The sequence below is a fragment of the Rhinolophus sinicus genome, linkage group LG05 (genome assembly GCF_036562045.2).
Source record: "Rhinolophus sinicus isolate RSC01 linkage group LG05, ASM3656204v1, whole genome shotgun sequence".
NCBI classification, from domain to species: Eukaryota; Metazoa; Chordata; class Mammalia; order Chiroptera; family Rhinolophidae; genus Rhinolophus; species Rhinolophus sinicus.
Genome location: NC_133755.1, coordinates 5,255,220 through 5,270,577, shown reverse-complemented (window position 1 = coordinate 5,270,577; position 15,358 = coordinate 5,255,220). Strand labels below are relative to the sequence as shown.

General features: G+C 38.8%; 1 protein-coding gene across 2 annotated transcripts in view; it reads right to left on the bottom strand.

The window, feature by feature from the left end:
- Positions 1–15,307, bottom strand: part of CPSF3 (cleavage and polyadenylation specific factor 3) — a 31,500-nt gene extending 16,193 nt beyond the window's left edge. The window contains exons 1-10 of one of the 2 annotated variants that reach the window (XM_074331675.1): positions 15,120–15,296; positions 11,056–11,130; positions 10,535–10,598; positions 9,282–9,379; positions 8,500–8,628; positions 7,095–7,272; positions 5,803–5,892; positions 4,335–4,485; positions 1,509–1,684; positions 328–486 (exon numbers count right to left, since the gene is read on the bottom strand). In XM_074331675.1, coding sequence (XP_074187776.1) covers positions 328–486; positions 1,509–1,684; positions 4,335–4,485; positions 5,803–5,892; positions 7,095–7,272; positions 8,500–8,628; positions 9,282–9,379; positions 10,535–10,537 — 984 coding nt within the window. In that variant the 5' untranslated portion in view covers positions 10,538–10,598; positions 11,056–11,130; positions 15,120–15,296. Of the gene's footprint in view, positions 1–327; positions 487–1,508; positions 1,685–4,334; positions 4,486–5,802; positions 5,893–7,094; positions 7,273–8,499; positions 8,629–9,281; positions 9,380–10,534; positions 10,599–11,055; positions 11,131–15,119 lie in introns of both variants that reach the window. The other variant, XM_019755937.2, reaches the window with a different exon arrangement.
- Between the last annotated feature and the right edge of the window lie 51 nt (positions 15,308–15,358).

Below are 15,358 nucleotides of genomic sequence, written 5' to 3'. Positions count from 1 at the left end.
AAGAAAATACTTGTTAGTAAACCTCTTCTTCATTGGGTGATAGTATCCATGTTGTTTGCCTCAAATGGGTTCCTTTCCATTATTTTTACCACAACCAGGTAAGTGCTTTTCAAACTTGTGCCTCCCAGTCACCTGGGGATCTGGTTAGCCATTCAGCATCTGCTTTAATTCCTCAATGGAAAGAATAGCCAGCTACCTATTTCTATCCTCATTTTTAAACAATAAAACCTGTACTATTGAAAGAACTATTTCACAGGAAAAAGTTAGAAGGATACTGCCACCCACTGGGATCAGAAATCACACAATAGTCTTAAGACTAGGACTGACCTTGGCAAGTGTCCCTTCCACACAGTACCCTGCTATAATGACACCATTCCTCTTATCAGTACACCAGCTTTCAAAGAGCTCTCTGGATAATCCACTTTGCATCATGCCTGGGGAGGCCATTACAACGCTGGGACCAATGTCATCAAAATGATCCATGCTCTGAGAGAAACAGGAAGTATAAAAGCATGTTAAATACCAAGGTTTCACAAAGTTTTCCTTAGTTTTGAAGAATAACAAAAAGCGAGGTAAAGAAATTAATCACATGACTGAAAGGGCTTTGACCAGACTAGTTAACATTTAGTCCAATTTCCAAGTTCCCCAACAGTTTGGACTAGGAATGAAAAGAAAACAGAGATAAAAACCAGTTAGTTCACATTGACCTTCAGAACCTTGTACTAGTAGCTAAAGGGACATTTGGACCATTTTCAGTGTCTCACGGGCAGGCAGAAAGGAAAAGGAAGAGTCCAGTGGGCTTCTATGCACCTGAAATAGAACTGAGAAAAAATTTCCCTAAAGACTCATAATGGCTTTGCATACTTCATGGATATTTTGAGCTGGCCTAGAAATCTAACAAAAAATGTAACATTGTTTCTAGGGAAAACTTGGCTCTAATTCCTAAGCAACTACCTTAAAAAATAATACTTTATGAACAGAGCCTATTTATAACTGGAAGACTACTTATAACTTGAGTTATTTCAGGCATTATTTTAGTATCATTAGAGCATTAGTTTGAATGAAACAATGTATTTTTAAAGAAGTCATTTTGACTGGTCTAGAAAAGTAAACATGAAAATTTCCTTATATGGAATTTGTAATGTCTCTCATCAAAAAGATCATTAGGCCTGAGGAAGATTAGAAAAACCATACGTAACAAGATATTTTTCTCATTAGGGCTCTTATTTCTATGGCAAGGAGATCCAAGTTATGCAGCAATAATATTAAATATTATTTAATATTTATTAAAACTGTACGGAGACTTGGAACAAGTGGCAAAATATGTTTAAGCAAAAAAGAAAGCCAGTTGCTACATTTTTTATTCCTTTCAGAAAAGTGATGCCGACTAGAGGAAAGGTTATGACCAGCAGAAGGGCTCAGCCGTAGAAATGACGACAGGCATCTTCTACTGGTCCTGACTTACTTGTGAGTTCGCCACCCTCCTTCTGTCTCCCATGAGCACTCACCTTAAGGTTACTAATGTGTTTGAAAACAAAGGGGTTATTGATGTTGATCTGTTTGCGGATTTTGTCATTCATGGCATTCACATATGTCTGGTACACTGCCATACACTTCTTGGCCAAAGACGATGCATAGTATATCGGAATATCATGGAGTTCTGGGTGATTCTGCCAGTACTCATCTAGAGAGATTTTACAAGAAACAAGTTAATTTTGTTATGTGGGGTAAATAGTTCGAATCATAAATGACACACATAATTAATTTTAAAATTCAGACAACCAAGAAATAAAGCATATACCGTGTTTCCCCAAAAATAAAACCTAACCAGAAAATAAGCCCTAGCATGATTTTTTCAGGATGACTTCCCCTGAACATAAGCCTTAAGGCGTCTTTTGGAGCAAAACTTAATATAAGACCCAGTCTTATTTTTGGGGAAACACGGTAACTATATTTTAAAGAAGCTAAGAAAAATTAGCACAGTCTTACTAACTTAAACTTATAAAACCGAAACTTATTTCTAAAGACTAATTAATGCATGACCTAAAAAGAATTTTGTGAATTAAAAAAAAAAACCAAACAAACAAAAAAAACTTTGTGATCACAGTCCAAGATGTGGAAGCATTCAAAAATGATTCAGTAGAAGTTTACACTGAATAACAGACCATAACTTATTAGCCCAGAGAGAGACTAAATTCTGTGATGGTTTTAAAATAACCATGTATTAATATTTCAAATAGACTTATTGAAATCAGATTTTTTGTAAGAAGATTTTGTTAATTACAAAACAGGACAGCCAAATGAGTTAAAACCAATTCGGAACACTTAAAAAACAATTACTCTGGGACTGTATTTCCTAAAAACTGCTAACTGGTTTCTGATAATTAATGAAAACAGTGGGTAATATACCATCAAAGGAAGGTTTGTTTAGGGAAACCCTCGTTAAATCTCAAAATATTACAAGGGTAGTTTGGCCTAAAGATATCATTTCTTCTACTAGGTACACATGCATTTAGGAAATGTAATAAATGCCTAGTGTGCAATTTACCTTTATTATGTCTAATTTTCAAAACAACCTTATACATTTATCTCCATCTTATAGATTAGGAAACTGAGGCGAGAAAAAAGTTGAATGGTGTGGGAATGCCATTTTTCTACTTGATTTATATGTGAAAACTCTATATAAGGACAGGGACTTATTTTGTCACGCATGTTAAAATATATATCCTGCTTTGCCCTCTAGTTTATCTATTAATGTGGTTTTTTGTTGTTTTTTTTTTGGATGCAATTAAAATTTTAATGGTGTCAAAGTTTTTGTGTATACCCTTATGATTTCTCAAATACCTTGCAAAGCATACTACATCCCAAGTTCACTTTACAATCTCCTATATTTTGTGTATTTTTACGAAGAAGTTTTAAATATTTTTTGAAAGTTGAATAACTTGTCCACAATCATATGTCTAGGTCACAGACGAGATTTGAAACCAGTGATTCGAATGGCTATCCTCTTTCTATACTACACGACCAGGAGAATTTAAGGGAAAAGAAACCACCAAATGCATAGAGCATTCTCGGTTCATAAAAGGAACCATAATATGCTTTGATGAAAAAAAAAATGCTTTGATGGTAGGGCTGCCAGATAATACCTAAAGATTTTTAGTATGAAATTATATTAAATATTAGAAAAACTTATGCTAAAATATTATTCATTATTTATCTGAAATTAAAATTTAACTGGTGTCTTTTATATGTTTTTGCTAAATCTGGAAACCCCATTTGATGGTGTCAACATAGTTTTACCTTAATTTCTTCTGCTCTTCAGATCACTTTGTTATGGAGATTTTCCATTTTCAGACTTCTAAGGACAAGTCTGATTTGCAGTTAGAAAGAAGGACCAAGTCAGGACCAAGAGAAAACTGGACCGTATTAGAATTTACAAAATTTAGCTTCTACTGAATCCTGTGTTTCTTATAGATTTTCTTTTGATCTGTCATTTATTCCATCTTCCCTTATTTCCCTTTTCAGAGTAACAGGGATACTATATATCCTTATCATCAGAGATGGAAGAACCGAGAGCAAGAGCTTAAGATGCAATCATTTCTAGTTCTTCACATGGCAGCTATGTATTTTCAAGGCACTTATCATTTATTCTCCAGGAAGAGTGCATTCCCCCAAAAGAATCACAGAATGTGTGAGTTAGAAGGGATCATTAAATACAAATATATGCAAAAAGTGACACCCACTGTTGCTCTTATTACAAAAAGTCACAACGTTTATTGAAGTATTTGGGAAATGGAGAAAAGGAGAAAATGAAAAAGAAATCATCCACTTTCTCACTATTCAGAGTTGTTATCTTTCCAGGCATTTGTGTAATAACTTTACCTAACTAGGATCAGAGTATATGCTGTTTTAAACACTACTTTTTTGGTTCACTTAATATACTATACGAAAATTACTCATCTGTAACACGATTTTTTCCTATGATATAGTATTTACTGACATATTTCTTTAAGAATACTAAAATGCTTTTACTGACAAAATTTTCCATGCATCTCATTTATTTCCCAGAAGTGGAAATACTGGGCCGAAAGGAAGCATATTTTTAAGACTTCTGATGCTGATGGCAACCAGACAGGTACGCCATGTATATCCCCAGTAGCAGTGCATGAGAGTCACCGTTTCTCTGGGCTCTTACTGGCACCAAATCCCTATTTTTAAATGCAGAAACTGAAGCCCAGAAAGGTAGAATGACCCATCTATGGCCAGGCAATTATCTTGATATAATGGCACTCCAAGATTTTGAGAATTTCTCAAATAAAAAGGAAAAGGCATACCTAAAATCAAGAGCAGCTCCTGAGCCCTTCCCAGAGCAAAGACAGGGATGAGACCTCTCCCCCCTCTGTTTACAATATCATGAACTGTGTTACAGAATCTTGCTTCTCGCTCTTCACGCTTCTCATGGATATGGGTCCCATAAGTAGATTCCTAATAACACATCAGGAGTGTGAGACCAAGACTGACGATTCCACAGAATACAAAAGTTAAAACATGAATGAAATACAGGGGCAATGTGATTCATTTCTCCATTAATATGTCATTTACTTGAACACATATTGTTATGATAATTGGAAAGAAGAACACATAAGAACGTTAGAATTAAGACCTGGCTAAGTAGTAGGAATTTTTTAGAAAATGGAATTAGGAAATAGTCTAAAAATGTATCTTTCCTGCTCAAGATAACTTTGCTATGTCTTTTTTTCATTTTGCTTTCCATGGCTGGGTAAAGGATATTTCTCCCATCTCGTAAGTCAAAGCTTGTAAATCAGAAACAGCTATTGTTTCTTATAGTTCTGTATTAGAACACCCCCTAAACCTTTTGATGTGTGGCACGCTGACCAGCAGAGCTGGCAGCTTATCAGACGTGCAGAATCTCAGGCCCCCACCCAGACAGAGTGACTCAGAATCTGTGTTTTAACAAGTCACCAGATGATATGTAAGCACATGAAAGTTTGAGAAGTACTGCTCTGAAGTTCCAGATGTAATGAAAATTATTATTTTTTCTGAAGGTCAAAAAAACACTTCCCTTTATGTCACCTTTTATGCTGAGTATATCACGAGCTGAGCCAAACTGAATTCACTTACAACATATTGCCTACAGACAGCAATATGCACTGGTCCCTCATACGTGGGCATGTGGGGGATGCTGTAGGCGGTGAGGGAGAAACAAACTCCCACCTTCAACCAAAGCTCTTCCACCTTGAACCAAATACTTGATATTCTTAGATATACCTTACACCCAAAGACCTCTCTCCCAACCTCTGACCTCACTGTTACTAACACACTATTACTAATTTGCTCTTCACCAGCCCCACTCCGCCAAAGCTTCTGTACAGTTAATTTTTTTTTTTTGGTTCTTCTGGGACTTGCAACCTAGTAGACACACAGGGTATACACATAAAAAGTTAGCAAGTGCTATGGGCCAAAAGATAGTCACCACGGCAACGGCAGTGGGGCCGCACTATTTCTGCACAACCCTTAAGATGCTCTATGAATTTGGGGTCACTCAAATAGACAAAAATATTTAAGAGACAGCATATTATCTCTGATACTAAACAGAGTTAATACATTTAACAGCAAGAAAGTGGAGCTGTACTACAGAGAAGTCAAAAAATTAAATTTTATACTAAAAAGCAGATGCATTTATATCCAGTAACATGTAAAAATTAAATCACAATATTTTTCTCAGTAGAAAAAAATTCTGCTTACATTATGCTAATTACAATATAAAGCACTAATACTTACAATGATAAGAATATCAGGTTTAATATTAGGAATTTCAGCTGCCATTAAGTGTCTATCTTCTTGTCTTGAGAAATCACCTGTATACAAAAGCTGTGAAAAGGATAAAGCTATAAGGTTAGGAGTTTGAAAGTCTCCCTTTTACTAATGAATATATTTAGCTCATAAAATCTGAAAGTGAAGTGAAGAAAAAAGATCCTACAACTGACGAAATTTAGATGCAATGCTTGTGTCTAATTCAAAATGTGAAACTTAATTCAGTCATAAATCATCCAGTTTCAATTATCCAATCCAATGGGAGTAACACACTCCCAGAATCATCCTATAAAGATAACCTGTATACTAGTAAAGTTGAGAAGTACTCTGAACATCTTACAGAAAAAGGCCTGATGAGGAAAGAAGTCTGAGGTATATAAGAAAACGATCTAAAAAAATGAAAGATAAAAATCACTGGAGGGTATGCATCGAATTTCAAATGAGAATTTAGATCTGTACTTATGCTATATTCTGTGCCTTTGAGCAAAGAACAAGAACAAATGATTTAGCAATACATAGGACAACTCACTGTGTAAAAGTTTCAAATACTTTATGAGTGGTTGCTAACAATTTAGGACAATACTAAGAGCATTGGGTCTCACCTCTGGCTAGACTCACCTAGAAAACTTAAAACAAACAAACAAACATACAAAAGAAGCCAAGGCCACACCCTCAGATTTTGATTCAATGGGCATTTTTAAAAAGCTCTCGGAGTGGTTCTAATGTGCAGCCAGAGTTAAGAATTGTGCTCTGGAGTCAGTCTTGAAACCTTTTAGTCCACCTAAGATTTCACAAGTTTATCGAGACTTCCATTAATCTTTTTCATTAAGGATGGCTGTAAAGATCCTTTCTGATTAACCCCTTTCACTCATGTGGGGGCTTACATGTGAAAGCTAAAACATCAAGAGGATACGAATACTGAATCATGTTTTAATGTTAAGTAGACGCAACCACAAAGGAAGCGCTTCCCTAATCAGTTTTCTAAAGGACACTGAAAAGGAATTAATCTTACGGTAGTGTGAGGGATCTTTACTCTTTGAGATGCTTAGTTTACTCTTTTCTCAATTTTGATACAGAAAAGTATTATCATGGGGTATGAACTATAAATTTAAAAGAAAAAAGTATCGACTTAATTTTACCTTATGCGCCATTGTTTTGACACCTTATAAGTCTTAGGCAATATGCTTGAACACTATGTGGTGGCATAAAGCTGAGCACTGATTTCTCCTGAGGAGGAAATTGCCAGAGCCAGAGAGTACCTTCACGCCTGCGATCTCAATCATGAACATGGCGGCTCCCAGAACGTGGCCCGCGTGGTAACACCAAAACTTGATTCCTGCAACTTCCTTAACTTCATGAAAGTTGATTGTTTCAATTTTGTCCATGCTCTCTTCCAAATCTGTCTCAGTATACAGCATGTCATCCGCTGATATATTACTAAATTTTTAAAGATGCCAACAGAAAGAATTAAGGGTAAGATTTTTAAAGTCTTTGAACTCAAAGAAGTTGTCTGTGGATGGTATGTCCATGATATTATTTCTTAAAATCATATTGTATGGATTATGCTATTTTCAGTCTCTTGGGCATTTTCTGTATTTTTTACTCTGCAATTACAAGAAAAGCATTTAGTGCATACAGCTACAAAGCATGCTTTTAAGCAAAGCATGCAGTAAATTAAGGCAAAGTACTCTTTATGGTAGTATTTCTGAACCTTTTTTTCCCCAACGTGCCCGAGACAGAAACTCACACACACTGAACCATAGCAGAGATTCTAACACTGGGATATGAAAAGCTTTTTCTACAAATTGTAGCGTAAGTTTTCTCCTGAAAATTATGCTAATGTGGTTCCAAAAAAGCAAGAGAGAGTAGTGGTTAAGGACATAGACTCTGGAGCCAGGCTGCTTGGGTCCAAATGCCAGCTCTGTCTCTTACTGTTATCTAAGCTCTCTGCCTCGATTTCGTCATCTGTAAAATAAGATTCATAACGAAGCCTACATCATGAGGTTGCTATGAAGATTAAATGAGTTAACATGTTAAAAACTGAGGACTGCGCCTGCATGTGGTAAGCATTCAATTGTTAACTAGAGTAATTATTATAAGGATAACTCTTCCATTCATTTGTATTTATATACGAGGAATAACAAATTGTGTCTTAACTACCCTTGGAATATACATATTAAACAATAAACTTTTCAGGGCTAATTATTTGTGCTGTAGGTATCACAAAATAATACCCCAAATTTCCTGATAAAGGTTTTCCTCTTATAACTGGAAAACACTTCCTCAGGGAACTTTTTCACTTACGATAGTCAATTTGCTTTGATCAAATAACCTAAAGTAAGATTCTGGTACATATCACTGTATAATGTATTTGATCTTAAATTTTAATAAAATTATGAAATTCTACTTATAGAATATTATCATACCTTTTAACTCACCTAAATTACAAAGATTTAAAAAGATGTTATAACTACATAAAGACTTTGAGGCCAAGAAGGTGCTGGGTACACAATGGGTATTTAATGAGTTGTTACTGAATGATGAAATGAATGACGTCCTTGTGAATAAAAAGTGTCTCACTTCAAAACACAAAATGGTCCATATGTTGAACACTATATGTTGTGTAGAATCAAATGCATGTATAAATTTAATAATGTAATTTACCTAACTTTGACATAATCTGAAAGAAGCCATCTATAAATAGCTTTTGTGGCATGAGTCATAAATGTTCTTCCTTTGAAACTTGTCTTCTGTAGAAACCAGGGCAAAGCTCCACAGTGATCCAAATGGAAACTTAAAAAAAAAGAGAGAGAGAGTCTGTCAATTCTTAAAACATTATCCATCATATACTATACATAATGAAATTGTCACTGACTGTACAGAAAAGTTGTATGGAACAATTACACACTGATTCTTTCAGAACACCAAGGGTACATATGTGCAGAGGAAAGGAATAACGCATCCAGTCCTAGTATAAGAAAAAGATATTCAAAGTATTTTTGAACATCAAAATACTTTATCAGTGTGACAACTGGAGAGGGAAGAAGAATATGCCCAAACCTATGTTTGGCAGCTGAATTATAACAAGCACTTTAGTGGTAGAAAGTTGAAACATCACTGTTGATAAATGAAGTCCCTACAGAATCTGGCAAGAGAAGGACCTCAAGGAGATATTCTTGGAAAGGGCTTTATTGGTCCCAAGTTTTACACCAATCCAAGGCATATGCTATTTTTTCACTCCAGAGGTAGGAAAACAACTTTTTCACAGTAAATCCCTCTAACCTGTGATGATAATATGGAGTGCTGGCTTAGACTTAGTTGTCTACAGTATGTTTCCCAGTAGAGAAAACTCTTTTAAAATACCAGAATCTTAAAATCTAGTAAAGAATGATTTTTATAGTAAAAGTCCATGAAAAACAGGGTCACTAATAAAGAAAAAAACTTACTGACTAATTAGTAGGAGATCAATCTCAGCTGGGTCAATTAAGTCGATATACGGAAGCGCATCCATTCCTTCTAGACCAGGGTGAATCCCACAGTCCAACTGAAAGAGATAGGAAAACAGGTCACAATCTTTGACACATTTTATTAAAATTCATTCAATAAAAAGACAATACTTATAACTGATCCATCACACACATCATCCAACGGACTCCATACACTAGCTTTTAGAATGCAATTCTTATTAGATGTGGGAAATACATCATTAACAATTTTAACTTCGCAAACAAATTTAAAATATAACTCCCATTTAGGGTCATAGGACACAAAATACACGACATCTTCTTTCCAACCAGTTTTTGTGGTCACTGTAAAAACGAATGAACTGTTTTTCAAGAACTTAGATATCAGAAGATGGCAGGTATTTTTAAAATTTATACATTTACTACCAGATCTACTGGACAAAGACAATGATTAGAACTGGGAAACTTTCCTGATCAGGGCAATTTAAGTATTTTAAGCTATTAGGGAACAAATTCTTAAGAGCCAGTCATTAATGAGTTCTATACTCATTTTTTGGGTGTTTTGACAAATTGTGTTAATTTTTACCAAATTAATACAATAAATGAGTAAAAGGATGACTATGTCTGACATGTATCTGCCTCAACTTTAACTCCTAAATTTCCTCCTTTTAAGACTGGGACAAATAGAGAAGTGGAACCAAAGGAATGTGAGGAGCCGCTGAACTGCCTTTCTAAAGATCATAGAAACCGTTTCTTCTCACCCCATCTTTCAGGTAAGTAACTGGGTTTAGAGAAGCAGACTGCCTTGCCCAAGGCAAGTGGCCCTAACGCTAACTTAGGTATCTAAGTATCCAAACTGGGCTCTATCATCATATGCCGAGTGGGCGTGCCTACAAGTCTGCAGGCATTTCCTGGGGTCCTCCACTGGGGTTGGGGCAGTTAGGTTGGCTAGACCGTCCAAGAGTAGAAGAGGGACTTTGAAGAAGCACCACAGTTCAGGAGACCTGGCTGACAATTTTACAATCTTAGAATGTATTCTCTTAGTTTACTTAATATTTTGTCAAATTACAAAGTGTGTATTAGTTTTTTACATTAATATTTTACAGCACAGACTACATATACCAACTATGACATTTTTCTGGGAGCTAAACATAACTGCTGAACTAGAAAAGACCTAACACCCAACACAGACAGAACCATACTTACTGTTAACCTGACTACAAAATCATAATTACCATTATTTTTCTTCCTTTGAATTCCAAAATAATACATGATCTTCCTACTTCTTGCCCAGCTCCACTGTAAACATTCAAGGGGAGAAATAAAAACGATTAAAAAACAATCAAAATCAAGCCCCAAAATGCAAAGTTTTTAGTAACTTAAACTATGCCCCATTTGATGACAGCAGTCACTTGAGGGAGATGAGATTTCCACAAAATTACAAAGATAGGGAAGAACAATGTCACTGTGGGAAGAGGAACAGTGACGCTTGGCAGTGCAGGGATTCTGAAGTTGTTAAAGTTGCGAGAGAAGGTGGTACAGATCCCAGAAGCCCAAAGGCTAAACTCAGCCTTCTGAATGTGAGGATTAAATGATGATGAACTGAAAATGTAAACTAGCAGTGACAGAGATTATTTAGTAATTCTGTTAGAATTAGCACGTAAGTATAAGCCCATAAGCACTGCAAAATGCTTTCATTTAAGATCATAATATGCATTTATCAAACAGCTTAAATTGCAACTTTTCTTATTCATACCTGTGACTCTGTCCCTTTCCTTGTTCCTTGTTATTTCAGTATATTTGACGCCAAGCACTTAAACAATTTTCCTTCCTGCTTAAATAAAACAGCCTTAATTTCTAACTATCATAAGACACTTTAAGCTAAACCTCACGTTTTACAAAAAAACCCTTACCTTCTCACCTTCTTTGATCCCTTTCCCAACCACCGTGGAATGAAGGTCACGATCCGCTTTCATTCAACGTTGGCAGTTTCTGTCTGCCAAGCACTGTACTACGTGTGGAGCATACGGAGACGCCTAATACCAGGAGCCCGAGCTCAGGGACCTGAGTCCACTTACTATGGATCTATTCCCAACCTGAGCTCCCACCGCAGAGCAGGATGTCGATAAAGAAAATCAAACCACCATGGTGCTGCCGTGAGTTTCTGGCCTTCCACGCTGACGGGTCCTCCAGGCAACCTCTTAAGTGTCCCCAGCTCAGCTTTCTCTTATAGTTTCCATAGCAACTGTTTCAAACTTTCCCTCCTAAATGTCTCTCTATCCTCTTCTTCATTTGAGGCATGGGCCTTTTCTGCATCAAAAAATATGCAGTTCAATTGCCAATGTCTTCAACTTCACTTACCAACCCACACACCCACATCTTCGTCTACTTCCACTTCTCCTGCAACAACAGAACTGACCTCTGTCAAAGGCTAATCTTTTCACCATGGTCTCAACTCTACCCACTCCCTGCTGAGAACACCGATCTATTTCTGACATTCCTCTTAACCAGCCACTCTTTACCGTCAGAATTTTAACATGCTACAGCCACTCTCAGCCTAAACTTAAAATTCCTTAATTCTAATCTCCTTTAGTTCTCCCTGTATTCCTTTTCCCTGCCTGCTTCTTGTGTAAACTCTCTGCCTCTATTTCCTCACCTCCATTCATTCAATTCATTGTCACCTGGCTTTTACTGGCCACTCTTCTGAAACTGTCCTTGCAAAGCAGCTCTTTGTTGCTTAGTGCAAACAGCCCTTTTCAGCCCTTTTCTCACTTGTTCTCCTGGCAGCCTGTCACCCCCTCCTACTCATTCCCTCTTCAAGCTCTTCTCCCACTCCATGTGCTCATCCTGTCCTGATGGTTTTCCGGTTTTCCTCCTCGGTCTCCTTCACTCTCAGCTGCCTCTGCCCACCCTTCCCATGTTGATATTCCGAGTTCTCTCCTTGGCGATCTTCTCGGTCTTCATTATGTTTCTGACATGCTGATGCCTTCCAAGTCTATAACCCAGACTGTTCTTCTGAACTGCAGCTCTCTAACAGATACCTGGCATTATCTACTGGCATTACACACCTACTGGGACGTCTCACAGGCACCTCGTACTCAGATCTGCTAAACTAGTTTTCACCGCCAAGGCCATGTCCTTGCTCTTCTTTCTTCCCGAATGCTCTGCCCTCAGCTGTTGACACAACTGACTCCTTTGTATCCATTAGGTCTCAGTCCAAATGTCACCTTCTCAGAGGCCTTCCCTTGACTACCTCCTCTCATTTGCCCTTGACACCATTCTGTCACAACACTTATAACTACATGAAGTTAGTGTATCTCACTATTAAATGTATTTCTGTTAAACGGAAAGCTCCCCAAGAGCAGACATTGCCTATTTCACTCACCACTGTACAGCTCAGTGCCTGACATGCAGGAAATCTCAAGAAATACTTATTGAGTAAAACCCCCCAAAATTACAAACTTTAGAAACATTAGGCTAAGTGAAAGAAGGCAGTCACAAAAGGCTACTACATTATAGGGTCCCATTTATATGACATGTCCAGGATAAGCAAATCTATAGAGACGAAAAGTACGTTAGTGGTTGCCTAGGGCTGGGGAAGTTGGGGGGAAATGGGTGTGACTGCTAATGGTGCAGGGTTTTTCTAGAATGATGAAAACTTCTTTCTGGAATTATAGTGGTGATGGTTGTACAATTCTGTGAATAAAAGTACTGAACTGTACACTTTGAGTGAGTTGTGTGTGAATTATATCTCAGTATCACTGTTATAAAACAACAGGACTCCCAAATTTACTCCAGACCCACCCCATCTTCTGTATTCCTTGTGTGAATAACATGACCTCAGTTGTCCAACCTCGGAATCCGAATCCTAACACTCCTCTCTGCCCTGCTTTCCTCCCCGACAACTGCCCCTTCCAATACAGCTGACCACTTACAAAATTCTCAAGCTTTCACTCTCTTACTCTCTCAAACCCATTTCTTTCCAACCCATTGCTGCTCATTTCAATCATTCTACCCTCTTATTGCTTATCACCTGGATTATTTGAATTACATCCTAGATTCCATCCACTTAACCCACCCTTTTATTCATCTGCTATGCTGCTGCTAGGAGCAACCTTTAATCTTCCTAAAATATAACGTCCACTACATCCCATCCCTGCTTAAAATCCTTTGTCGGCTCCCTGTAACTGACGATAAAGGCCCAAACTCCTTAATATGTGTACAAGGTCCTTCATAAGATGGACGCTGACAGCCTCTCCCACCTCAGCTGTTAATCTTTTAGCGATGGCCCTGAGGAAACTGCAACTACTCGCATTTTCACCCGTGCGACTTCCTCTGGCCGGAACATCCTTGCCGTACTTCACCTGTTTTTAATTCCTACTCCTTCTTAAGACTCAGCTCATGCATATTTTCCAGGATGCACGAGATAGCACTTTCTTCTCCTCAATCTGCTAGCAATCCCTTTTCCATACTCTCACGACACTCAGTGCAATGCCTACCTGTACTGTTGTAAGAGTGACCATTTACTGAGCACCTACCTTGATCTTTATTCCTCACAATAACAGATGCTCTATTATTTCCACAGGAGAAAAACAGGTTCAGTGAGATTGCAGACCTAGCAAGTGATAGAGTAGGGACTGGATTTCAGGTCTGACTCCAAAGTAAAGGTCTATTATTCGAAACTCTCTCTCCAGTACTTTACCAGGAATGGAAACTCTCTCTCTAGTACTTTTTCATTTTGCACTGCAACTCCCTCCAAAAGGGTGAATTCAATGAACTTGGCCCTGTCTCCTTTGTATCCCCAGGGCCTACTGTGGTGCTTGACACGTGACACAGTTTGCTGAAAGCACAGAGATGACAGGTGTGCAGCAAGCAGTGGGAAACTTGTGTTGTGTCCCCAGTAGGTGCTCAGCGAGTCCTTATTGAGGAAATGTGTAAAGGACATACTTTCCACCTTTTGAAAAATGCACATTCATGCTGTGCTAACGAAAATCTAACAATGAACATGTTTGTGGATTTGAATTGCTTATTTATAGAATAAGTTCTCCACATTTGTATTTCCCTTTCTAAGCAGCGCTCCAGATCGCTAAGCTACTTTTCTGGCAGAGGCCACCTCCACTGAAAGAGCAGCTTTCTCGTGGACGCTCCAGGGTTGCGTTTCTGTCCTTAGCATTTCTGCTTCTCCTCCTCTCCAACTTTCTACCCTCCTTCTTCTGCAAGGGTCTGAGCTCAAAACGGAACGCACAACAAGTCCCCATATTATTTCTTCTCTCTCCCATCTTGGCAAATGCCAAATCCTGGAGGTGATAAGCAGCAGATTTAGTTCTCGCACTGCTACAGCCTTATCCAGGTTCTCATCGCAGGCTGCCGGCGTCAGCATCACCGGCTCCCTCAGGTTTTGCCACGTTTTTTTGTTTTACGGAGGGCACAGCTCACTGGCCCATGCGGGGGTCGAACCCAGCAACCTTGGCGTTAAGAGCACCCGCTCTAACCAACTGAGCTAACAGCCCACCCCGTGGTTTGCCATTCTTTAGTGGACATGAAAGCCCCCCAGGGACCCCACAGACCTGCCCCATCCCCAACTCCAACATCCTCTCCCGACACTGAAGAAAAAGCAAGATCCCACTGCACCTCGCAGGCCCCTTCCGATCAACAGTTCTCCAAACCCCTTCAGCAGAAGCCGGCCCACACCTGCGGAGCAAGGGGGCAGGCTGCCGAGGCAGGCTCGAGTGGGGGGCGACCGAGGCGGCCCACCAGTTACCCCTCCCTCCTCGCCTCTCACAGCCCGTGGCTTCACTCCCTAGCTCGCTGGTCCCTTACAGGGGGCGGATCAGCAGCTGGTCACTCTCCTCTGCAGGAATTGCAGACATCTCGGAAGTCTGAAGGCGAAGCACGGGTGAGGCACAGGTCGCGGGAGTCTTTCTAAACGGGAAGCATAGCCACCGGGAGCCAAAGAGGGAACAACGCCATCCACCACGAGCACAACTTCCGGCACTCTGCGGCCCGCGACACCAGGCCCCTCCCCTCGACTTCCGGTCGGAGAACCCCGCTCGCGAGGT